This window comes from Xylocopa sonorina, chromosome 11 (genome assembly GCF_050948175.1).
Source record: "Xylocopa sonorina isolate GNS202 chromosome 11, iyXylSono1_principal, whole genome shotgun sequence".
NCBI lineage: Eukaryota > Metazoa > Arthropoda > Insecta > Hymenoptera > Apidae > Xylocopa > Xylocopa sonorina.
In genome coordinates this window covers 9,962,175-9,988,744 of record NC_135203.1, presented here as the reverse complement: position 1 = coordinate 9,988,744, position 26,570 = coordinate 9,962,175, and the positions used below count along the sequence as shown (strand labels likewise).

At 43.1% G+C, this 26,570-nt stretch overlaps 2 protein-coding genes across 20 annotated transcripts; both read right to left on the bottom strand.

Moving 5' to 3' along the window:
• Nucleotides 1-668: 668 nt before the first annotated feature.
• Nucleotides 669-22,585, bottom strand: LOC143428857 (troponin I-like). 19 transcript variants are annotated; one of them, XM_076904065.1, is made up of 14 exons: nucleotides 22,437-22,584; nucleotides 20,273-20,316; nucleotides 18,298-18,315; nucleotides 17,787-17,915; nucleotides 17,440-17,563; nucleotides 15,598-15,698; nucleotides 8,555-8,598; nucleotides 8,290-8,431; nucleotides 5,698-5,715; nucleotides 4,915-4,953; nucleotides 2,762-2,957; nucleotides 1,807-2,010; nucleotides 1,430-1,510; nucleotides 669-823 (listed from the first exon to the last, which is right to left on the bottom strand). In XM_076904065.1, the coding sequence occupies exons 2-14, from the start codon at nucleotides 20,285-20,287 to the stop codon at nucleotides 810-812; spliced, it is 1,125 nt and encodes a 374-aa protein (XP_076760180.1). In that variant the 5' UTR covers nucleotides 20,288-20,316; nucleotides 22,437-22,584; the 3' UTR covers nucleotides 669-809. The 19 variants fall into 19 exon arrangements, with proteins under 19 accessions (XP_076760180.1, XP_076760177.1, XP_076760178.1 ...); XM_076904062.1 differs by lacking the exon at nucleotides 15,598-15,698 and adding an exon at nucleotides 14,533-14,633; XM_076904063.1 differs by lacking the exon at nucleotides 15,598-15,698 and adding an exon at nucleotides 13,694-13,794.
• LOC143428924 (uncharacterized) lies at nucleotides 2,134-2,637 on the bottom strand. The gene is made up of 2 exons (XM_076904201.1): nucleotides 2,580-2,637; nucleotides 2,134-2,528 (listed from the first exon to the last, which is right to left on the bottom strand). Exons 1-2 carry the CDS (start codon nucleotides 2,635-2,637, stop codon nucleotides 2,134-2,136), a joined length of 453 nt encoding a protein of 150 aa, XP_076760316.1.
• Nucleotides 22,586-26,570: the final 3,985 nt, after the last annotated feature.

Below are 26,570 nucleotides of genomic sequence, written 5' to 3'. Positions count from 1 at the left end.
AGAATGCTCTTCCTGGTATGTACCGAGTTGCGTAACACTGAGAGTGATCCAAACTTGAATTGATTAGGGAGGAGATACGTTCAGCGGACGGTAACTTTCGATAATCACAGAAAAGATTTTTATTACGAAATCCAATCGTTTCGTGTAAGGAAGTAGTGATAAAATCTGTATTAATCTTCGATATAACGCGTCGTAAATTATTTACATAAAAATGTTGCGGTAGTCTATATAATTCGAGTTAGATTCGTTCGATTTCAGTCGATAGAAAAATCCGTGACGATCGTGAGCATGACGAACTCTACGGCCGACGTAATCACGGACAAACAAGGCCATGCCTTAGGATAACAACACGGCTTATGATTACTTTCCTTTTGTAATTAGGTAAAACAAGCGACAAATTGGCCAGGCACCACGCGATAAGTCTTGGTTACTTTGAATGACAAGATGACGTAAAATCCACGAAGGAACGAAGAGAAACACGTCAAATGGTAAACGTCCCGTTTTCTACCCTTCCCCCCAAAATGGTCATATCTTTTTTCGTTCCCTTTTGCTTTTGTTTGTCGAGATGTGCATGACGTATAGTATGACGTTGAAGTTGACGCGTGTGCATGACGAGAATAATGGTTGCGATGACGATGATGATGATGATGACAAGCAACGCATGAACCATCGTGTCGAGAATAATATGGCTCAACGAATATGTGTATCCATATTCTATGCTTATCGATGTTTTTATGCAAATTCTGACGATGTAACGTGTGGAAATCGTATAGCGAGGAGGCCCTTCGTCCGTTTCAACTTCGACGAAGTTACGATGGCGGTGCTGCAAATAAGAGAAAAGAAATTTTATCATTAGAGAGGGAAAACCGTGTTTTCGTGTGTTAGGTCCCGCAACATATGTCGCAGGAATTAAGTCATTTTTTAGATGAATCAATCTTTTAGTCCTTTTAGCTGGTCGTTACTTTCTTATGCAGAAGTCTGCGCATTCTTCTCGGTCCTTTCCACTTTCCTCGAAGTTTCGAGGATTCGTAACAGATTCTACCACTTTTTATTATTTTATTATGACACTTAATGCTAATGCATCTATTGCTGTTACTGTTGTTTTGTAAGTTGCTACTCGACTAAAGTTATGGTCACTCTGAGAGCGGAAGTATAATTAGACGATAAGATATTAATGCTCTCCTCGGAGTGTAATCATCGTGAAACGTACGTAAAGATGCAGAAACTTGGTTGTTACGAAGATGATGAGTATTGGTTTTATGTTCTGCTATGTGGATTGCTTCGGCATTAGAGTATCACCGCGGGCAACGGTGTTGATCGGTATGATAGATGATACAATTAGTCGGCTATTTCTGTGGACGCTACTCGTGATTGATGACTAGATTTTTAGTCCTCTACTAGAACGTCAACCTTCTTGAGCTAAACATACCGTACGTGATGAACTTCGAACCAGTTATCGGGCGAATGGGCCTGACGTTCAGTGTAACTTTCAAAAGCAAAACTACCTTAGCTAGAAATGAAGTTAAAGAAAAAAGGAAATTATAAAAAAAATCAACAGTAATGGAACAGAGAAGATGTATGATGAACGGCGGAAACGAGTACGCTGCTTTCCCATTTCTATCAAAACGGCAACGAGTTGTCGCGCAAGCTACGCTTCGCTCGTGAAACGAGCGAGGACTAATTAAAAAAATGGAAAGCGGAAGTAGCCCAGTTTCTCCTATGATAAATGAACGAGAACGGATGATTAATCCTGTAATGAATAATACGTAACCGTAATAACGTACGAGAATAAAAGAAGCAGATTACCTTCAGCAGGCGCGGGTGCTGGCGCAGCCTCTGCTGGGGGTGCGGCCGGCGTCTCAGCTGGTGCACTCTCGGCTGGTGCAGGTGCAGCTGGCGCTCCCTCCGCGGGGGCTGGTGCTGGTGCCGGTGCTCCTTCGGCTGGTGCTGGTGCTGGTGCTCCCTCGGCTGGTGGTGCCGCTGGTGCTCCTTCCGTTGGTGCAGGTGCGCCTTTGTAAATTTACATTAGTTTCTTACCAACTTCCATTTACACCAATACTTTCAATTATTCTCCATAATTGAAAACTAGACGTAAAGATCATTCTACGCATTTCGTCCAGTTTTCAATTACGATCAGGCACACTGTTGAATGGAAAAGAGATGCTGTAATGTCAAATGGGACGGACAATGTTGTAGAGACGTGTAGAAACGATAGCAAAGGGGTTCATGACCAAGTTCAAGATCACCTTCTGCTGGTGGTGCCGCGGGCGCGCCTTCGGCTGGCGGCGCACCTTCCGCTGGCGGTGCTCCTTCCGCTGGTGGTGCTCCTGCCGCTGGTGGTGCACCCTCGGCAGGAGGTGCACCTTCAGCGGGAGGTGCACCTTCGGCAGGAGGTGCGGCCGGCGCGCCTTCCGCTGGTGGCGGCGCTGTTCCTTCCGCAGGAGCAGCTGGTGGCGCACCTTCCGCTGGTGGCGCCGCGCCTTCTGCAGGTGCAGCTGCTGGAGCACCTTCTGAACAAGTACATGCACCTTACGTTACAAACGCTACTCTAAGATGAAAGGACGGACCGTGACAAAGACCGTATTGTCTTCCAGAGTTCCTCTTCCCCGCGGCACAGTTATTTGCTCGCGTTGTCATGAAAGATACAAACATACGAAGATTACAAACGAATAGTGCACGATGTCGACGTGTGACTTGAATGACGTGACGATTATTACAAATACCGTGATGATCGTACGGTGATCGAAATTGTTGTACTGACCAGCTGGGGGTGCGGCGCCCTCCGCAGGAGGTGCAGGCGCACCTTCGGCTGGAGGTGCTGGTGGTTCTGGTGATGGCGTTGGCGCTGCTTCTGGTGCAGGTGTCGGCGATGGTGTCGGTTCCGGCTGTGGTGAAGGTGTCGGGGGTGCAGGTGATTCCGGTGGTGGTTCCGGTGTTGGTTGGGGCGGTGGCTCGTCCTATGCAGGAACAATTGCCTTCATGAAATTCCCGTCTCGTGAAAGTGTGCAATTCACGTGTACGGAACAATCACATCGTTAGACAAGGAACTTACATACGTTAGGTCGGTTTACAAGGAACTTCATCGTAGGATATTGCATACGTTTTTAATACGAACACATTGTTCCGACGATTGGTTGAGACACATGCGATTCAGACATTGGAAAATGGACAGAAAAACGTAACGACGCGTTTATCACCAACGAGTAGGCACTTGCTGTTTAATTTAGCCGGGCACAGGACCAGCAGCGAGGATAAAATTACATTTCCAGCCGCGCAGCGCGTCGACGACACGCGCGTTAAATTGCGTGATTTACGGTCAACGGGCACATTTCACGAACGTTGTCGCATTAAAGCGTCGTTTATAGATACATCATTTGTCCACGCAAACGATAATAATGCTTTATGTAACGTTCGCGAGCTTGCGACGCTGTTGCCCGATTCTCTCCCCATGCGTGACCATCCGATAGCGTGAATCAATGGCCATTTGCGATAGCCGAATATTGTCAAGATAATTAAACAATGGCGTTCCCGTGATAAACACCGCCAAGTAATTTCAATGCGCGTTCAACGAGTGAGTTTTACGTTCGCGTCGCGGTTACTCGCGCCCCGTGAATATATAATTTTCAACGGCGAGCGTTGCTACATTTAAATGAAAAGTTGCCCGACGTAACGATCGAGGTATTACGAGTGATGTTATTTTTGGGAACGCGAAAAATATGCAGGGAAATAATTCTCCTTCGATACAGGCGTGTTACGTTAAAACGCGAACAGTGTAGGTACACACAGGGAACGCTTTGTAGTCGAGATCCCATAGCGAATCATAAATAAGCGTTATCTGATTATTGTCACACCTACCGTGTGTCCGTCGGCTGGAAATTAAATTCTTTTAATCATCCTTTTCCGCAAAATACATAAACGAGTATCCGTTAAACGAATTGGTTAAAGTTTATGGATAACTTCTTTTCTCTTTTTGAACGACGTCGGGTTTAACGCAAGTCTGTAGTTACTTAAGACACTATCGACATTTATAAGATGTGACGGTAAAATTTTCCGGTAGAATGTACGCGCTTCACCGTACCCTCTACCTCTTCGACGCGCCTCATTGAGCCTTCAATGGGTTCACAGCCTTCTTAAGAAGCAAGGGTTCGAACGCGGTGAAAATTTAATTTCTTGCGCAACGGCTCGCAAATCTCGCGTTGTAACTAAGTCGTTCACGAAACGAACAATCAAATGTTTGATTCTCGCTTAAAACTGACGTCTTCGATCGTAGAACATAGAAACATTGAAAATCACAACGGAGGAACAACGAGGATCCTGGAAAATAGGAGAATGAACATACAGGTGGTATTATATTTCATTATTGTTAAATATTTTGCTTTACAATAAACCTTAAGTAACGATTCCCTTTAGTGCTATTCCATTACGTTTCATTTCTCCCTTCATCCGGTTCACAGAGAATTATACCAACAAGTATTACTGGATTAACGTGTACAAAAAGAACAATGACAGACGGACACGGTACAGGGTTCTGTTTCTTAAAAAAAAAAAATATATATACACATACATCTTGTAGACGAGAGAAGAAAAAACAGCTGGTCAGTCACAAAATTCCGAACTCTGGATTAGAACCTGGACGCGAAAGATGTTGTTCTAGTGAATTCTCGATAGTATTTTTAATCGAGGAATCATCGTATACGAAACATGTAGACAACGTGATTTTTGCGTGCATTTCGGGAGTTGTAGACGTAAAGTTAATCAAAAACGATAAGAACGAAAAAAAAAAAGAAAATAAAAGTAATAATGAGGAAGTTTGTTGCGTCGAGATGTTATCGGATGGATGGATGGACGATCCCTTCTCGAAAACGTCGAGAGCGAGTGTCATTTGCCTCATGCCTCCACCTCTTCTTCCTTTACCTTCTTTTCCTCGCCCTTCTTCGACCAGTCCGGTTTCTTCTGCAAAGTTCAGAAAACGTATGTGAGAAGGCTGCAGTTTCTGACTACAACACGGTCAAATTTGCACACGCCAGGTCCGTGGTTAGCGCTCTGGGAAACTTTCGCAAAGCAGGGTAACACGGGGGTAACATTTTCACACGGAACTTTCCTGGTGAGGAGCGCGCGAAAAATTCATCACGATGAATTATTCAAAATCGCGTGGAAAAATTTCCGCGTATACACCTCCGTCGTACACTTCCCGTTTCTATCGTATTGTTGTGGTACTGGGTTTGTTCAATTTGAATATTCGCCAATTTCATGGTTCCCGATCGTAGGTACGATGGCTTCTCGATCTTCTCTCTGTATCGCCATCCAGAAAGCCGTGCAGATTGTTAGTGAAAAAAATAAATGAGAGAAGAGCCCGTACGAACAAAATTAAATAGAAAAAGAAAAGATTCGCCGAGTTCTCCTACGAACATCAAAATACTTCCGTCGAGATTGATCACTTTGAATTTTAAACGCCAAAAAGTTGCGGAAAAACCATCTTGAAAAAAGTTGAAAAAAACCAAAACGATCTATGGATTAAATCGTCTATCGATTCATATCGTTAAGGTAAGTAGGTAAGCTTTTGCTATCTAATCCTATAGATTTGTCCTCTGTTTCGTTTTTTTCACACCATCTCCGTAATCTATATTTTGTCTAATACACGCACACTCTCCCCTACAGAAGCATGCCGATCTACGAGTTGATCGTTTAAAGCTTTACCTTATCTTTTGACGCGTTCTGCGAACATAATGCAAGAGCAACATCATTAGTCAACAAATAAGACATGGACAATTATTAGAGCGTACATACTAATTAATAACTTAACGATTAACGGATCGCTCGTGGTTCATGCGCTCGATCGAAGTCCTCGTTTCGATCGCGGTATGAATCACGTTCGAACGATTATGGCGTGATCGAACCGTGCATCGATCACTGTCAATGTTATTAAGTCAACTGTTCGCTCGTCCGTTTTAATCTTTCTCGGATACTGGAACAGATTTCAAAGGGGAGCATCGATGCATGGATCGAGAGAAAAATTCAGACGGGACGACAATCCTACATGTACAGCCTGGAAGCATGGCAGCCGAACGATGGCGGTAAAGGCAAGCTGCAAAAAGAGCTTATTTCTGTATCTTGAAATGATTTTAATTGAAAGTGATGCGCGCGAAACTTTCGCAGCTGGCGTTCGTTTTAATGTATCCTCTGTAATTGTACTGCGTAGCGCGCGGCAATCGTTCCCTAAACGAGGGTACTTTGCATGAAGGAGTCTGCGCGATATAAACGAGTTCAAACAGAAGATAAACGAAATGAATGCTGGCAGAGCCAATGAATGGATAATTAAAGAAAGTGACAGAAAGAGAGAAATAGAGCGGAATAGAGAGAAAGAGATAGATAGACAGACAGACAGATAGATAGATAGATAGAGAAGAGAAGAGAAGAGTGAAAAGGCACTTGTGAGTAAAGCGCGTCTGCGATTACGTACGAAACGTGGAAGAAAGTTTGTGAGTTTTAAATATACTTTGTAAGCCATTCTCACCTTTTCTATTCTTATTTTTTTTTTATCGCTTCTTTTTATTCGTTACATTCTTTTACACCGCGTAATCGACTCTTTATTTGCGCGGTTGCCGCCGTAATTGTGAAATAGCGTTAAAGATAAGAGAGAAAAAAGAATGAGACGAGAGTAGACGCGTTAAAAAGCAAAACAGAAACGATCTCACGAATAACCACCGATTGTCGGACATACGAGATGGATAAAAGAAAAGAGATCAAGAGCAGCTTAGAGAAAAAATTAGTGGAGCAGAACGGAACGATCCTCGATAACACTCGACCCATTCTTATCGGATATACCATAAAATCGTTCGGGGCAACGTTCGCGTTCATCCCCTTTTATAGGGGTCGAACAAATTTTCATACACGCGGAAAATCGAGCATGGTTCCGTGTGTAAAATGAAAAAAATGCGAATGAAAAAAATGGATCCTCTTTGCGAGCAAAACGAAAGTAAAGTATCGTGGAAACGATAAGCTATCGTCGAGGGGATGGAACGAGTAAGAAATGATCGTCGAGAAAAAATTATTCGCCTTCTTTTAACAAGCACTCTCTTCGATCCGTTTATTGACATAGCATTTTTTGGCGTTCATTTTTTATCTTTGCTCTCGTCCGATCAATTGCGCGAACACTGGCGATCGAATCCGGCGATTACCAATCAATCCAGACGGGAAATAATTCTGGCTTACAATCTACGTATAATGGTTCGTACAATCAACTATTTGCTCGTTCCTCGCGTAACCATGAGGCACGATTTCTATGTAGGTACAGTAAAGATCGAAAAAAAGGGACAGAAATATGAACGAGTATGTGCAAACGGTTCGGGGGAAATCAACGTGGAACTATACAATCGATGGAGATAACTAATTAAAAACGTTGTCTCCGGGAATTTTCTCGCGATTTTCACCTTTTTGTTCGCGACGGATTTACGCGGGGGTCGTGTGACATTTTGTATGCACGTATTAAAACTGTTTCGTATATCGTATTATTATTACTTGTTTGCCTGTATACGCGTGTGTAGTTTCGATTTGATTTTTCTTTTTTTTTTTAATGTTTATTTCATGTTCTTTAAATCTACTTCTTCGTCTGCCACTCTGCCTTCTCGGACTTCTTGGGCTGTGGAGAACAACACAATTGCCTAGTCAACCATCGCTACTACTTGGGGGTAAGGGGTGTTTACGTATGTACGAAAAAAAGGATAAAAAATGGAATCCCTCTCGGGAGATCAACCGGTATATTTTTTCTTACGCTTTCCGCGTTGCGTTTCATAACTTTTAAGTTACTCAACGGATGCCACCAAAACAGAAACAACGCATTGCAAATAAAACGGATTGATCTCCGTGGAAGGACGATCGAGTACTACTGATACAAGGAAAAACCTGCCGATTGGGTTTTATACACGAAAAGAAAACCAGAGCCACAAAAACTGTCTTACTCAATGGCTGGAAACAAAAATGTGAATACAGACCCGCCCGTCGTATGGCGAAAAATGAGAGACGTAAGAGTGTAAAAAAATTCATGGAAATGCAAGATTCATTTTCTCGTACTGCAGACGAGCGAAGAAGAAAATTGCAAATATCGATCCGCGTAATTTTAATCAAGGAATCTCGTATTTCCCTGAAGTCTGCTCAATTAATTGCGAAATTGATATTCGCTGAATGAAAAAAAGTCAAAATAACCCCGGACCATCGACGGGAGGGGTAAAAAATGTCTACGTAAAATATTAAATAGCATCGGTTTGTATTATCGAAAACGATCGTTCTTACCTCCTTGTCCTCTTCCTCGAGGGTGAACTCCTTCTTCTTAACCTGTTTAAGTTGGTTACGGAAGTTGAACTCGGCCGCCTTCTTCTGAAGTTTGGCGAACTTGTTCTCGTACTTGGAGACTTTCTTCAGGGTGGGTTTCATGCTAATGATATTAACGAAACGTTATTATCCCAGAATGAAAAGATCCCGGCACGATAAAAAAAAAAAAGAACGGTAAAACGCTAGCGCTAAGGAAAAACGGGTATTATGCGAACTGGTTACTTACAATTTACCTCGAAGGTCGTTCACTTGGCTGTTCAAGTCCGCGATCTGCACCGATCGAAAATAGTATTAATTTGATGATCCCTCTAATCGAGCAAAGGCTATGATCATGCGTGTCTCCCGTTGAATTTTCACCGCGAAACGCTACATAGGAGATCAATGGAACGATGCCCTCTGGGAACATTTACTAGAGATTATCCCGGTTCCGTGTGGAACACTTTTAAATAGAATCGATTAAGGGGATTATATTTGGATTAACAATCGCGTTACCAGAGGCGAACCGTTCCACGAGGATACCCCAGAATGGGGTATCTCGTGCTCACGGAAGGAACACTCGTCCCCTTGGACAGAGTAATTACAGTAAAAAAGAAGCAGCGAGTGTTTCTTTTAATCACAGTGAAAACACATCCAGTCGCAAAACAAAAGAACACTGTCACACGGGCACTAAATAGAAATTAAGGAAGCGTTCGCGGGCATATTAGGTAGAATTGTTCATCGAAAACTGATCGGGCAGCGAGATTGGTTAAGCGGACGAGAGGACGAGAACACGGTACTCGAGCAGAAATTAGCATGCGACCTGCGTGCCAGAAGCAGGCGGGGAGAGGTAATACACGTGGATTTGCAGTGAATACAGAGATATTCGGTTAGCGAGCCACTCGACGAGTCGAGATTGATAGTAAATTGGCTTGCTGATTAACTGCATCGCTAGGTAACCGTTGGCTGGGATGGGTGGTCGATGAGAGAGAGAGAGAGAGAGAAAAAAAAGTGGGTAAAAGGTCGCATCGGAGAAATGTAGACGAGGTTGGTGCGTCGTAAAGAGAAATTAGAAAAGAAAAGGTCAAATTGGACTTAGCGACTAGGTCAAACTTGTACACGTTCCGCTTTTAAAAGACGAGGACTGAACGAGAGACAAATTGCAAAGTTAAGCTATCGTTGATTGCGACAATTAAAAGCCACGTTCTTTCGTTTACATTTAACACAAAATACATATCTGATAGCTGCTGTTCAGGGGAGAAAACTAACAATTGCAGTTCGAAGCTCGACGTACGTGACACATTGACCAAGTTTAGCAACATATTCAGCCGTACTGCGTTAAAGTTTCATTCGCGGTTTCGTTGTTTAACGGCCAACGGCGGTACGAAATAGACAAAGTAACGCAAAATTAACAACGTATACAAATCAAAGTCTATTCTGCTCTCAGTCAATTATTTCAATCAACGTAATCTTACCATGACGGTATCCCCTTCTAAAAAGTAGTGCCCCCCCTTTTTTCTCCTAGTCTTTCGAACAAATTGATTCTTTAATGTCTTTGAATAGCTTCTTCTGGTGAAACTTCCTGCGAAAGCCACTTGTCGGATTCTCTCCTCCTTCCCCGAGAGACCGTCGAGTCTATCCTTTCTCGTTTCGTTTCTCACCTTTACGACTGTCGACGAGAAAGGGGGGACACAAGCCGATCGGAGAAAAATGAAGAGAGAGAAAGAGAGAGAGAGAGAGAAGTAGAGAGAGAAAGAAAGAGTGGAAAGGATTGACGAATTACAGACAGAATGAAACAAAGAGAGAACGAACGGAGGGATCAAAAGAAAGAGGGGATCAGCGATGATAGGATGTGAACTTCATTCTGGCCAATCAGGGAGAGAGCTGGTCACGATCAACTCTTTGTCCACAGAGGGTGAAGAGAAACAAAAAAAGAGTAAAAAGTCCACTACAATTCCTTTTCTGGACTGCTGGAATTCTGTTCCTCTCGATGTTCGCCAGGCCTCTATACTTGCTAGATTGAAAGAGACATCGGGCGAAATTAAACTCCCATTATCAGACGTGACGAACCCGTATATATCGATTGTCGGAAACAATCGGAGAGGATCGACGAACAGAGAGATATAAGGGTGGAACAGATTTCCGCCAGAAAGGATCCGCTATTTACAGGCCCAATTGAACACCATGACAAGAGGACACTGACAGTCGGTGGTGCGTGCGAATCGGTGCAAAATCACTTTCGCTCGTTCCCATTACGACATCGTAGACGCGTGTACGTGTTCACTTTCACGTCTCTTACACGGGGCAACAGAGGAAGAACAAGAAAAATAAAATAAATACGTATCGTTTCTTTCGATTTACATTCACATACACGTGTACATTAGGTGCGGGACTAATTTACACAAGGTTCACCAGACGAGAACAGGGGTGGTTGGGGGTGGTGGGCGAGGGTGGGTAACAAGTAAAAAGGGTTTGGGGTTGCCGGTCAAGGCTCGGAGAATTTTCACAGCATGGCACTTCGGTCTCGTGGTCGTTCCACTCGTTCTCGAGACAGGTCCACCTTCGTGAGAGTTAAACAGTGAAATAGAGACAGAAAAGCGTGGAGAAGGAGGTAACATACAACCAGCGTTTGATTATCTACATATTTCGGGGAGAATAATACCATATATGATATACGAGAGTGTTCTTGTTTAATCACGTGATCAGAAAATCGTTGGGGTAAAAGTTCAAAAGGGGTGGGCAGCAAAAGTTCTAAGAGGCGGGTTTCGATCTACATACCTACTGTGCTCTGCATTCGCTCGAATGTTTCGATACCTCCCAGCACATATTGGTATATACATATTTCGATCATCATCAACGTCCGTTTCAATCTTTCGTCACAATCGTACGGAAACGTTTTCTAGAATGACGTCGTGAATCATACCTTCTTTTTCTTCCCTCGCGGGGAATATGAAGTGCCATACTTCCCTCTCGCGATGCAAAAACAAATACAAGTCTCGCACAGTTTTGTTTTACGAGAAAGTACAACCTGCCGCTTTGTTGCAGATATCGATCAATTTGCCTGCGACTGGATTCCCGGATTCGCGCGAAATGAAGTTAATAGAAGGGCTGCAATGCGTATTTCGGCGTTGCTGCAGCGTGAAAAATTGATCCATGCTGTTAATTTCGATACCAACTGAACCGAAGAAAAATTGAGCGCACGTGTATCGTTGTCGAGAACGTTTGAAATGTTTCACGATGAGTAATTAAATAACGTCTGCCAATTCCATTTGTTCCGTATACGATTACAAATCATTGTTTAAAAATAACATACGAAGACTCCAGGCGGCACCGTGTAAAATTTCCAATGTAATTAAAAGATTTCACGTTCGAAAATCACTTTACAATAAGAAATATTCCTCAACGTCGTTGTTAGTAGGTATTTCGAGCCCAAGCATGCGCGGTTAAGCAAAAGAAAAAGCAGCCTCTTTAATAACATTCTGGAATTGAAGCTCGCAAAGCGTCAGAAAGGAAGAAACGCAAAGAAACGGAGATAGATCAAAAAAAGAGAGAAAGAAAGAGAGAGAGAGAGAAAGAGAGAAAAGAGAGAAAAGAGACGTGAAAGGCATGGTTAAACAGAGAAAGGCACAGAGTGAGAGATAGAAAAAACATTGGTGAAGCGAGCAGAAAAAAACAAGAAGAAGACGTGAAATGTACAGTGGTAGCCGATCGGCGGTGATACGGTTCGATACGATCCTTTTTCAGCTTCCCTTATTTTTTCGCCTGTGGTTCTTTTACTCGTTCCTTTTGATTTTCCCGATTTTGCACCGCACACGCACGCACCCACACGCGCACACACACGCGCGTGTTTCACGCACAGGTTTGAATCTCGCGTGAGATTGAAAGGGATCTCTTTGGCCCCTTCGGTGTGTTCTTTTTCCTTTGACTGTTTTGTATATGTACAATTTTTACAAAAAATTAAAAGAGATAGAAAAAGAAACAAAGAGAAAGAGAGATACATAAAGAGATAGAGATAGAGATAGAGAAAAGGGTGAAAAAGAATCTGAATAAAAAAAAGGAGAAAAAAACAAAAAAATGTCGAGGATAGTTGTTCTACCGTTGGGACACCGCGGCCCTTCTCATTTCACGATTCGTTTTCTCGGCGAGAACGCGTTATGCGGTCTCGATCGCATCGAAACGATCGCCTGGCAAAATCGTCGGACCAACTAGAGACGTGAGCTCGAGAATGAACAAACAGACGCGAGAGAGGGTTGTACACCCGCATCGATACGTGGATCGATTTTGACTAGACAAACGTCTCCTCCATAAGCTTGCCCAGCCCTGATTCGAATCTCGCGAGAGGCTTCTACTTTATTTTCTCTTCCTTGGCGAGTTAGTCGAAAGCTCAGAAAGCCTATGTCTGCATTATATGGTTAAAGAGGACAGAAAGTAGAGAGAAAGTCGTGAAGAGAAGAAAACAGAAAGAGAGATCGTAGAAACAGAAAGACAGAAAGAGATTTATTATGAAAGAGCGAGTGACGTAAAGTGGGTGCGTTTAAATCGAATAGACATATCTATACGTTTATAGAAAATAAATGTGAGAAGAGAGAGAGAGAGAAAGAGAGAGAGAGAAAGAGAGAGAGAAAGAGAGAGAGAGAGAGAGAGAGAGAGAGAGAGAGAGGAAAAAAGAGAGGCGAGTGAGAGAGAGAAGAGATGGCGAGCGAATAAATTGACGATTCGTCGTCGCGGAAAAAAGACAAAAAAGAGATGAAAGAAAAGAGGAGAGAGCGATTGGAGGGTGAAGGGCAAAAAAATGCTTTTAATTGCGGCACTTCATATCCACGCGAAAAAAAGAAAAAAGTTCGGTCGGCTGTCTCATTTTATTCGGGGGTTGACGTGAGTTCGGTGAACCGGGAAAAAAAACTTGGAAAAAAGTGAGACGAGTCGAAATATGGGGTGGATAAATCACCGAAACAGGACTGACCAAGATTATACGATGTGGAGTAAAATACGATGCACCGATTTACTCTCGGAACGTCGTCGGACTAGCAAAAGTAAAGTGAAAGAATGAAAAAGAAAATCGTGTTCCTTTTTTATTCTCGCGTTCGCTTTTGTCTTGCACGTGACGCGAAAAAATAGTGATGTCGTTTTCCTTTTATTTTTGTACGGTTTTCTGGTTGTTGAAAAGCCACTCAACGTGTTCTCTAAGAGAGACATCGTGAAAGAGAGAAAGAACTCATAAAGAGAGACGTATGCATATGTACAGAAAGAGGGTGGAACAACGAGATACAACGCGAAGAGAGAAAGTCAGAGAGGGGGTTGCACAAAAGAGACGTGCCACCTTCGGTTACTCTCTTTCTCCTCGCATTGTTCACCGTTTTTGCTGCTTTCTTTTATTTATCTCCTGTACCTCATAGTCCCTTTTCCGGACTTCACGCTCCAAATCCCACTTCTGACCCTCACAAAGGTAGACGCGCTCGTAATACATTTGGCAAATCTCCTTCAAATCGTCTACAAAGAACATGGAGTGTCTCTCAGATATCTTCTACTCATGATACGTTACTTTCACTAAATAGCCAGGAGGCAATAAGAGAGAAAGAGAGAGACTGTAATTCTTCATCTATACGATCAGATGGCAAAATAGTTGGAATGAGAATTTGAGATTTCGCTGGGGATTTTCATAGAAATATGCGCGACCTGTGAAAACGTCTCTCTCGTTCTGCTCGTACGGCAATAAAAGTCGCGCGAAAACCGAATGCCTAATCGCATAGCGCGGTTCAACCGGATGGTGGCCTCGAGAAACTGACGCGAACGTGACCTGCTCTGAAATCTCTCCTTTTCGTTCGAATGGAAATTGTCCTATCGACCTCCATCTGTACCGAAACGATACACGAAGTTACGCTTCCGGTTAGATTCCCTCGAAACTTCAATCCACAACGACCGACGAAATCCAACGAAAACGAACACGCACAATCAAGTGGGAAGGTTCCAGCGAGAATTCAAATGAAACTCTCCCAGCGTTTTCCGCGGGATCGAACAGAAAAAATAAAGAGAGAAAACTATCAGGAGTGAAATTTCGAGGGTGCGCCGACCGGGAGAAGTACATGGGACGTCGACCAATCGCATCGCATGGTCCAAGACGTGGCAAAGTTAAATTAAATCCAAAAAAGAATCACGTGGGAGACCAGATAAAAATAATCTGTGCAGGAGACTCGTTAGGCTTTCTTCAGGCGAGCCGATCGTATTTACCTCGAATTCTTTCAACCTAATTTGCCTCTCGAGGTCAAACTTATCACCCTCGAGCGCGTATACTCTGTTCCAATATGCCGAACAGATCGTCTGGAGCTCGGCTAAAAGAACAAAAATTTCTAAGAATGGAGAGCAAAAAGTAGAACAAAAAAAGTAAATAAAAAATTAGACGGATGCTTTCGTCCATCTCTCATCGCGCGATTAAAATCTACTGTTTCAGCGGTGCGCAAAAATTCTATAAAAAAAAAAAAAACTAGAAAACTAGGAAAATGTAAAAAATGTTAGATCAATCAGAATGAAAACGACTAAAGATCCTCGCTTCTACGACTCGATGAAATCTTACCATTCGCGTTCCTGTCAAGAATTACGATACTACTCTGTGCTAAAGGGTTAATCGCGGAAGGGAAGAAGATTCAAAGGATATAGAAGAGAATGAGATTCTCGTGTTTTGGAAGCAAGAAGCACGAAGCTGAGAACTGCGTGAACGTTAACCTGACACGAAAAAGAGGGATTCTAAGTGGAAATGGTGGAAACATATTTTCGGAGTAGTACTGGCATCAAATGGTTGTAAGAAGGTCTAGTTGCCTACGCTCAAATAAAGAAAACAAAAAGAAAAGAGGAAAAATTGTTGGACTACTTCAAATCGCTCAAGATAGGAACTAGGTATCAGCGTTACGATATTACTTGAGATCTACTGGCTGGCGAATCTACGAATCACGCGTGTCTGTGCTTTTGTTCTCTTTCTAAATCATTACGTACGCTCTAGGAAGACATTCTAAAGAAAATAGTCAAAGGAAATCTTGCGAATGCTACGTTACAAAAATTGGTGCAATTAGACGATTCAGCCTTAATGCCTAACTTCAATTTCGTCGTTATACAATCAGCGCTGCGCTAGCAAAAAACAGATCCTTGCGTACTAATGAGAAAAAAAGATCCAGAACAAAAGGATAGAAAGAAAAAAAAAACGGTAGAAAAGAAATAAGACGGAAGAAACAAAAATTCTGTTCTCTCTTTTGTGTTAATTGCAGCGTCGTCTGTTTTTTTGTGCATCGAAAACTTTTCGACCTCGAAATCCTTCTTGGCGACTTCGTACTCAAGGTCGTACTTTTCCCCCTCGAGAGCGATGATCCTCTTATGATACTGGATCAGAATGGACTTCACGCTAGCTGTCAAAATTCCAAGTCACCTTGAAAAATATCCCTTTTCAAGAAGCAGGAACGTTTTTAGCTGACGTGTTTTGTATTTTTTGTTTTGTTCTTTTAATTTTCTATACGTTTCTTTCCTCGTCGGTTGTCTAAGTGATCGATTTGGAAAAAAGAAAAAGAAAAAACGGTCACGGTTACAAAATATAAGACGTGAAAGGGTTGCGTGTCGTTCTTCTTGATTTATCGACCATCGGGGCAACGTGTAAAAGCAGGGAGTAGTGTAGCAGTGTCTGGTATCAAAGCTGAACGAAATTTGTCAACGACGTTACAAAGTGTCAGCGTTGCTTTCGTGTGGATCGATCCTATCGAGCTTGTCTTCGGTTACAATCGCGAATAGAGCACGATACAACTCGATACTCGGATAGTGAGTAGATGCATGAACATAGAAAGCAATTGTGAACAGATTATTGTACATCGGACGAAATACACGTGCGAACACTTTGAAGAGAAGCACGTATCTCTCGAAATCAAATGAGTTACCATTATTACCATAAGTACATATTACTCCATCATACACGAATAGCGGTTTCTGGCGACAACTTGTGAGAACGCAATTAAGTTAATACGCTAACAATTCCACGATTGTGCTCAGCTCACCATATAAAATACGACCAGATAGCATTAAACGAAGAGAGCAAAGACGATCAAATTCTGGGCAGATTCAGAAAGTAATGGCAACAGAAAAAATTGTGCTAAACAGAATGACAGAGATAGAGAAATAGAGAGACAAAGAAAGTAGCCGTGTTATGAAAGTGAGAAAATCAGAGATATAAGTAAAACAGTAAAAATTATTGAAACACGGTGTGACGAAATGCGAAGCTCCCGCCACTTGCCCAGACTACGGGAAAGCGACCACCATTGACGATTCGAATTTAGCAAACAGCTCGAGCTTTCTTCTGAATAAAATTACCCTTCTTTTTTTAAGCTTGATAACAAAAATAAACATTGGCTTATAAATAATTACGATGTTGCCCAACGTGGTCGACTCATCGTTTCGAGCTCTTTGCCAATCGTATCCGAAGCTGCTCGTCAACAAACGTAAACGTAACCGGGCAAGTGCGGCACATTACTCAAGTGCAACAACATTGAGCATCGTTACGGTGTCGTTATTTGCACGTCTCGTAATGTTCTCGCGTACTCTTCTTTTCTCGTAAGTACCTCATAATCCTTCTTCTTAACAACATATTCGAGGTCGAATTTTTGATCCTCCAATGCTGTGATCCTATTGTGGTACTCGCGCAGCACGCGCTTCACGGTTTCTGTGTGGACCAAGGTGAAAAAGATCGGACAGAATTCATCATGTACAATTGAAGCAACACGTATGGAAAATATCCAGTCTTTTTTTTTCGCGATGTCGAGACTCTGTGTGTATGTAATCTATGCGCACGACGTGGAAGGATCCTCGAGATGCGATACGTGAAATGGCGAGCTTCAAAATATCCTGTGCTCGACCAAAAAAGGGGAAAGATCGTCTGCGAACAGTATGGACGGGGGACGAACGAAAAAAATACCAGTCCGATATCTGTCTCTGTGAATCGAATTGCATTCCCGGGCATGTCTGTCAACATGTCGGGAAAAAAAGCAATCTCTGGCGGACCATCGACCCTGACCGAATTGTTAGCGACCTGTCGCGTATCGATGAACCGAGAAAACGCGGCTATATAGTGTTATCGACGAGAACTTTGGAAAAGTCTGAAAGTACCTTCGCTCGCGTCGTCGGTGTTCTTCGGCTTTCCGCAGCGTTCCTCGATGATGCGCCTTCTCTCGGCTGCTTTTCTCTCTTGTTCCTTCTTCAATTCCTCGGCGGCTTTCTTACGCAGCAACAACTGCCGGCACATACAAAGATACTCGTCAGTGTGCCGTTCGATAAGAGGCAAGAATTTTCTACAGAGGACGCTTCAATGTTACGTGACCGTAGAAAGTTTCTCAAATTTGATCGTAGAGTACGATGAAAGGATAATGTAAAGGATTTGGGGCATTGTCTGGTTGTTATTAATTAGACGTATGTAGTATAACAAGAAATTACCACGGAATGGAATGTAAACTTACCCTAAGCTTCTTCTTCCTGTCAGGGGTCATGAAACCCTTCTTCGCCTTCTTGGCTTTGGAAGCCTCTTCAAGGCGGGCGCGGACCTCCGCCCTCTTTCTGTCGGTCTCCGCCTGTTTCCTCTTCTTTTCCTACATTTTCCGTACGAAACTCCCATAAAATATCTTATCTGGCAATAGCTCGAAGCAACGTTCAACGACGAGGACCGGAAGGGTCTCTCTTTCTTAAATAAATCTCAATTAAACCATTTAATATCCTTACTGTTTCTACGGCGCTAATAAAGTAATAAAATAATAACTGTTAGTCGCGTTAAGAAATCCCGCGGGATGAAGAAAAGTCTAAATTATTTTCGAAAGTTCCGTCGTGTCTCCTAACGAGCCTTTAATACGAAAACTGTCAAAGCTATTCGATTAGCGAGTTTCGACAAGTTATTGAAAAAGTTCCGCGAGTTGGGCCGTCCTTTTCCGGCTGACTTTAAGTGTTCCACAGATATTTTTCCCCTCTCTTACGTACATCCTCGAGACGTTTCCTCTGTAAAGGAAAACAGAAAATGATCGTAAGAAAAATCCGTCCCTGTCAGGCCAATGTGAGCGAAACACGAAACGTTGAACCGTGTAATAGACTGTGTAAAGAAAAAAGTTTATCGTTGCAGTAAATTCGGTAAATAACCCTTCGAGTTTCGCTTTTGGAGAAGTGGCAAGCGTTCAGAAAGCGATGTCATTTGTGTGATTCGCAATAACGTGGAAAATGTGCAGTTTCAATCGGTTGCATGTGCGGAGTAATTAACGTGTTTGATTTGTATGAGTTGGCATCGTGTATCGTGCAATAACTTGTGTGTATTTCATCTATAAATATCCGTTATCAAATTAAATGAGGTAACATTACCGCGTAATATAATATATATTAAATACAAACAAATAAAAGGTAGGCGTGAGTAGCATGCTGCTGGAACACGAGGATGCTATAAATCGCAAGACGTAGGAGTATTCTGTGTTTCTGCGATTATAGTACCTACATTACCTTAGGTTTCTGGTTATTACATGGCTCGTGCTTGGCGTTCTAATAGCCTATCGCTAGGTAATCTTACTACCGACTATTCTTAGTCCAAACGGTGGAATAGTAACAATTGTTAGACGTTTCCACGCAGTAAACGTAAAACAGCATCGAATGACACGGAAGACTGATGTGCGTTCTTGCAATCCATTGCATAATCCTTTGATTTACATTTAGAACGAACTTCTGCCAAGATTTACGTCGAGGAAAGTCTGACAGAATTCTAGTACTTTCTTATCTTAGCTGCAATACCCTCCGTGTCAATTCGAATGCAAAGTCGGGGGAAGGACGAATGGAGAAGTGGAAGGCAGCTCGAAAAATACAAGTTACAGAAATATTGATGGTACATTTTTACAATCGCGGGAAGAAGTACTACGAGTAGGGGAGAAAAGTTACGGGAGACAGTGAAATAGCAGGAAGAGGAAAGGTGGTGGAACAGATAGGATACACCGAGGGAGACACGTCGTATAGAATGGTAAATAACGTTGAAATAAGGACAGGAGTGTGACGGTAAATCAGAGGAGAAGTCCATTCCGTGTTGCTTGTAATACCTCTGGCTGTAACTTTTGTTTTTCGATATGGGTGGAATGCGCAACTTGTCATCTATTTGCAATTCCGAATTCTCGAGTAAGAAACATCTACTACGAAGATACATTTTTTTTGTTACTCACGGAATTATATTTTTTTGAACAAGAACAAATAAGGGAAGTGCAGAGGAAATGAAGATAGAGGGAGAGATTTCACGATGTATCACGCTATAAGAAAAATTGCGAGGAATAATTTTGTACCGTATCCTTGTTATTCTGTAAAACACAGGAACTGTCAAACCGTATGGTCTAGCGTCGACCATATTTCACATGGTTTTATCGATTTTTTACTATCAAAAACAGATATACAGGACTCGGTCCATTTTGAATGCTGGATCGATCGAGGCGTCCTCGTCAGCGGAAGCCTCTCCCGTGTAATTATGAAGTATCGTACAAAAAGTTCGTAACCAAGGGTAAAATACACAAAAAGAAAAATGTAAAAAATCCCAGAGAAAAAAATCGGCTGCTCTCTGGTGTTTTCTTTCAAAAAGTCACACAGATGAAGGTGTGGTTTTCATTCATGGATTAATCATGTTTTTGGTCGGTTTGTTTTAAGGACATCTCGCAAACATAATGCGCTCAAGCGATGCGTACCTTTCAGTGATATTAACTTTACTGCACGGCCCGAAGCAGACGGAAGATCCATCGTTCGCCATTTTCGCGTACAGTCAAGAATTAGGCGCATCGAGCAGTCGCAAGAGCAGAGATATGGAATAGAGAAAAAAAAAGTTAAAACCTGCCCTAGTCAGACTGAGCTTTCGAATAAAAAAAAAAATCATCGTATTATCCGTCTCGCAACGGATTATTAATGATCTTCAGAAGGAAGATTTTCCCGATACCCACCTAACCTCATCGTCCGCCATCGTGGTACCTGGCTGCTACACCCGTCTACCTAAAAATAAAGCAAAAAAAGGGGTGTTTCGCGAATCCGTGGCAAAATAACAATACCGTCGTCGTTACATCAGCGGCGTAAATAAAATACGTTCGTTTCGGTGACACGGATAACCAAACGAAATGCAAACATTGCACGGGTTAAATTTAACGCGCGCACGAAGAGAGAAGGGGATAAGACGCGGAGAAGAGGGAGGGCAGGGGGAGGATGGGGAAGATTTCCGATTGCGTCATTGGATAAATTTTTCTTTTGCCGGTCAGTGACAGCCGTTCCCGCGCGGAACGGCACGATAAATCCTACATTCTGAACGTAAATTTCACCTCACGCTGCACGGAACGGCAACGGTATAGAATATCCGGTGCTCGAAAATAGACGCGGACCGTCCCCACTTTTCGAGCCGTCGCCGAGACGTCGCTACGTCGGCGATCCAAATTTGGATGCAACGACCCGGTAGATCCCTCGTCTCCTCGAGACTCTCCGGCTCGATTCGATGTCGAAAACGGAAAGGCGGATCGAACTGGAGGATACGAGCAACGACAGCTGGAGGGATCGTCCTTACAGAAACGTTGGCTCTCTTCAGTGAAATGCAAAGAGTTGTGGATATAAGATCGAAATAGAAAAATAATCGAGAGACGAGTTGAAGGAGCAATATTAACTAAATTATATAAATTGGGGCGCAACATTGTCCATCTGGTATGAAACATTTCAACGGCGCAAAATGGATGTAGATGTGGAAAGTAATAAGATGAAAATGATGAAATATTAAAGGGGCCGTCGGTAATAAATGGGGATGCGAAGGCCCGTGGTAATTCATTTCCTTGGCGAACATCTTACATGCCGACGTGGCCGCGACGGCAATGAGTCAGAAACAATGTTTGAAAATAGATACCAAATTTATTACACACGTGAATTGTGTAATATGTTTGTCTGCAACATTGGCTCTGATCCTCGTAAACTATCTGTCCTCACCGACAAACAATATTACAGAAATATCGTAATAATATAGTAACAAAATTGCCATCATAACATCAGGGTGATCCTGATATAATTGAATTATTTTTGGTCTGCAAGCCAAATAACAGAGGATCGAGGAATCATCTACCCGCAGAAATTTCATCCGATCACTGGCAAGAGCTTTATATTTGAAATGGACGATCGCCTTCGCTAAGTATAGATTCCCTCACGCTCGAACCATTCCAAGACACGTCCCACCAACACTCCGATCTGTGTCTCGTCTCCGATGTCAAAGGGGATCCCGGTACCGTAAAAATAGAAAACACGTACAGTCTACCTCGGATGATCTACGATGATCCTCTGTCGACGTGGATCGGGGATCGTTCCATTTGCATTCTCGTTTTCCCCGAAAAAATCGAGTAACTCGTCGGTACGTCGCCGTAAAATATGTTGCTCGCGTTCTTTTGCACGTGAAATCGAAAAGGTCGAGGTTATATCGAAGCCAGAAGGTTCGCAAGCTTTTCCCTTTGAAGAAGCGTGTGATAAATTGCGACGGCATAGAAACGTCCGAAGCTATATTTGTCGAGGAGATATCAGTAATCGCGGCGAATACTGATACAAGGCTGTTTACGTACGTCCACGAGGATTCGTGTAGCGACCCAAGCGAGACGATCATTGCGAGTTCATTCTGTCGCTCGTAAAGGGCTCAGAAATGTTCTACAGAAGCTCGAAAAGATTCCAAGATCTAGATCGATAATAAGACACTGCGATGCTTGAAAATTCCAACACATCTTTCTCAAAAAGAGGAAATCGTTCACCTCCGCGCGAGAGAAATTAGGCGAGTTGAAAGCACGAAATCTCGGCTCCTGTCACTGGAAGCCTCGCGTCACACGCAGGAACTCACGCGAAGGGTTTCGTGTCGGCCCGAGATACGTCACAATCCCTGGAGAACTGAAACGTCGGGCAACACTCGTGACCTTGAAAAGAATCTCTGTTAAAGCACCTCTCACTGACACTAAATACGTCGAAAGGAGCAGCGGTCTCGTACAGCCGGTCGTTCGAGGAGCGAAATCCTTCGCGTTGTCCGACTTCGACTCCTGAGGAGGATCACGACGATCGTGCGACGCGCTCCAGGGACCCCATACGAAGTTGACGATTGGGCTTACCTTGAGAAGAACTTTTGCTGGCTGCGACTGGCCAACCGGACCTTAGGCAGCTGACTGTGCGATCGTGTATTCCTAGTCGACGTCGTGAACCTCCATCGTGAGCTGTTCACGTGGTAGTTACCGACCAATGACGGCTCGCCATTGGTCGTAAGCATTTTTAGGCGAGAGCTCTGCCCGCTCTGCTTGCTGCCAAAAATAATCGGAAACTGAAAACGGAGCCGAGCCTGCTTCGAGTTGCTTGTTCGTATGCTCGCTCGATCTCTTGCTTTCCTTCAAACGCACTTAATTAAGTGTGTTAATCCGGAGGTTATCCACGTCGAGAAGGCAGCCGCTGCCCCCCGTTTTGCTTTCATTGCGTTAATGAAGATCGAACGATTTAACGGGCTATTCTCATACTTGAGAAATAATCCTTACACCTATTATCTCGAGCCAGAACAATAGACTCCTGATTGGAAACTTGTGGAAGCTTTCCACCTACATTTTTCTTGAATATTCTGAATACAATGATTGAGAACTGCACGATATATTCTCATTTCGTACAATAACATAAGTGTTTGCATGGGAATACAAAGATTTGATCATTTATGGAGAACGAAAGAGGCGCGCCTACGTAATACGGCGCAAAATGTGGTTTCTATTAATAGTAACCAGTTCATTAGTTAAATAAATGAAAGTTCGACCCAAGAGTGCAATTGGAATTTGGAAGTTACTCGTAGATGTATCTCGAAACGCGTCAGGGTAGAACGAAGATATTATTAACGGATCGTTCTGGATTTCGAGTACGCCAGCTGTTTGGCACTAAACGCGGTAACGCTGATGGAAACATCGTCGTCCAAATGTAATACTTATGATTGCACCTGATATTATATTCTGTCTGACTTTTATTGGGATCCAGGACACACGACGCGACGATTTAATCATTGCTCAAGTAGCTACTTCTAGACCTGTTGGCCCGTCTTTAATTCCTGTAAAATTCAATTTCTAAAGGATAAGTTGAAAGATAATTTGGAGATCCGATTTCAAGATTCAAGAAAAATGTAAAACATACGAAGGAACTGATCGATTTGTTTGAGAAAACCAGTTTTCCCAGTACACTGTTGATGGTACGCGTAGCGCTGATATTCAACGAGGTTTAAATCACACGGCTAAAGTAGGAAACGGTGGGTCAAGTAGAATGATCCCGTTTCCACAGACACGTAGTGCATATCGACGCTTAGTCAGACAAGCGGACGGCGTTGATAACGCAGAGCCCTGTGTTCGTTTCACTGGTATAGTTACGAGATAGGTGTAATCGCAGGCAAGTTACAGGACAGACTTATCATTTTATAGTACTTTGTATCACAGGAACTGAAATACCGATCTTGCTAGCACTCGGAGGTTTCATTGTACTCTCAATAATTTGGGGCGGTGAGTTCAGAAATGATATGCGGTCCAATCACCAAAAAGTGGCTAGTACATGAAAAAATACCTTTTTCAATTATTTTCATGTACGAAGATGAGTACATTGAATAGCATAAGTAGAACTACTGACGAAGGAAAATCGAAATTGCTACCATATCTTGAAGGACAGCTAAAACTTAAAGAGTACCTATACCGCAATAAATGGAATATCTCTACAGTCGAGCGTCACAGCTTAATAACAATTTTCCCAACGTTCTATACACATTAATCTTAATAACTGTATACGGTAATATTGTTAGAAGATGTATTAATTATTGTATCGGCGCGTACACCGTTTCATTTAGACGGAACAGCACAGGTATGCTTGTCGAGGGATGGATCGACTAGTCGCACGGGGGGGTGGAATAGGTGCGAAAGGGTGGTAGGTAGCTCTGAACCAAGGGTGATTAACCCGGCGTCCCTGTTGCCACGACGACGACGATCCTGTGACGTCACGGGACAAGCCGGGGTTTATGGGTGACCCACATTCTAAAAATAGCCATCACCGACCTACCCCCTCCTCCCGCCCTGCGCGCCGCTTTTACCGCCTCTTCCTCCTTCCCCAAGCAGTGTCGCCTGCTGAACCACCGACCCCATCTCACCGTGTCCTACCCCCAGTCCAGTCTCACCGACTGGGTTTATCCTTTACCATCCTCTAACCCTGTCTGCATCCTGCCATTCTGTTCTTCTCCTTGTTTTTCTATTTGCCGCAGAATTGCGAACTATGGGTGAATGGTGTGAGGGTTTAAAATGGGGGTTCTTAATATCAATACATTGACATGATTTTTTAGCAGATTCAAGGATACCTTATTGATACCTTCAGTGACGATCTTTACGTACAAGCAAGACACTCTACTGTCCTCAAATCAAACGATATTTACATTCAGAAGAGCATTGAAAAAATGTTTTTAAATGTTTCTACATATCTTGGGACGCTCGTACTCTTGCCTTATCGATGATTTAGTAGGAACAAAAAAGTCTGAAAGAAAATTTCGAGCGGTTTTCGATTCTCAACGCAGCCGCAATGCGGTCAACCAATAAATTTTGACGAGCAAATATCGATACAGATGTGACGATCGCATCGTGTTTCCGTGAGTCAAACGAGGTCGTGCGTAGATACTAAAATATTGTTGAAGACTATAAATATTGTTAAAGACTATACACTTTGTCGGGATGTAACAAAGTAGTAAAGCATATTCTTTAGTATGATGCTAGACGCGGACTGTACCTCATCTTCTCATGTTGCTACATGTTTCTACAGCCCTCACAAATTTTAGTATCTAGTACTTTCTTCAGACTACTTATGCTCGCACGACGAGTACTTGCGGGTGTACTGATGAAATTAAAATGAACAGCGACAAATTTTTCAAATTCTTCGAACAATGAGTCGAACGCCAAGTTTGCTAATAAAATGAAAAGAAATTTAGAAAAAAGAGGCGTATCTGCGTACGAGGGAAAAATGGGTGCATTTGATGGGGATAACGATATTAAGTCCCACTCTTTTTTTTTCAATGAATCGAGCCATCAAGCAAGGGGGTAAGCATCCACGGGAAACCAACGAGGTGCCTTCGACCTCGCGACCCAGTTTGCGCTCCCGTGACGTCATATTCAACGTCATTGCCCGGGCGAAAGTAGGTCGGGCGGACCCAGCCGGACCGCTTCAAGACGCTTTCGAAAGTTTATTGAGAAATTTCCTGGCCGAGCTCGAACCACCCCCGTCGGGGTAGCAATTTTCTTGCCGATACAACTGCGAGCTTCAATCATGACGAGCGATCGCTATCGTCTGAATGATAAGATTCGTAGGTTCAGCCAGCTGGTCCCCTGCGATCGTTGTTGACCTACCTCAAGGATCCGAAATTCTCAGTGCCTTTCTCGATTCATTATTTTTATGCTTTCACTGGGAATTGATAAAATTTCAAGTGATAAGGATATCGAGCGAACCACGAGTGATAAACGTACGTCACAAATGATTAACATATTCAACGAAAAAGGGGAAAAAAACGGAGCATAAAAATCAACGTGTCTCACCGATCTCATTGTCTCAATACATTCGTTTAGCCTAGAATTAAGCAAACGATTCACGACGAAGACCAGTCAGGATTGAACATAACCGATTCGTTCGGTCGTGGAGGAGCAAGGGTGGAAAGGTTTTCGGAAAACATAAGAAATGCATCGAAAGCATGAAAGCCGAACGGTTGGCAAATCTCATGAATGGCCGCGTAATGTGAATGAAGCTCCAGTGACCCAGTTTTGTTGACCACCCCCTGGCGTCCCCTTTGCCGCTGCCACCCCTTTGGCCGACCATCCTGCCCCTCTGCCTCCTCCTGCCCCGTCAATTCCCACCACTGCACCGCGTGGGCGTTACGTCAGGGACAGGTTATCGACTGTACCACCGAGAATATTAATTCCCGACATCGATTGAAAATTCGGACGATAACACGTACACCAATCGCGACGTCCCCTGGAATTACAGGTTAACCGAGGGCCCCTAGAGAGTGCACAAGGAACTCGTGTATATTTCAACGAGATGCTGCTCGATACACGTCTCCCCCTAAATAAGCTGTGCAGTTCAACTGTCATCAATTTTCCTACGGTTCAAGAGACAGATGGCATTATAACTTTGGTCTAGAGTGATTATACAGCAAAATTGGCTAAGGTACACTACCGCGAGATGCGATACTTGAAATTAAAAAC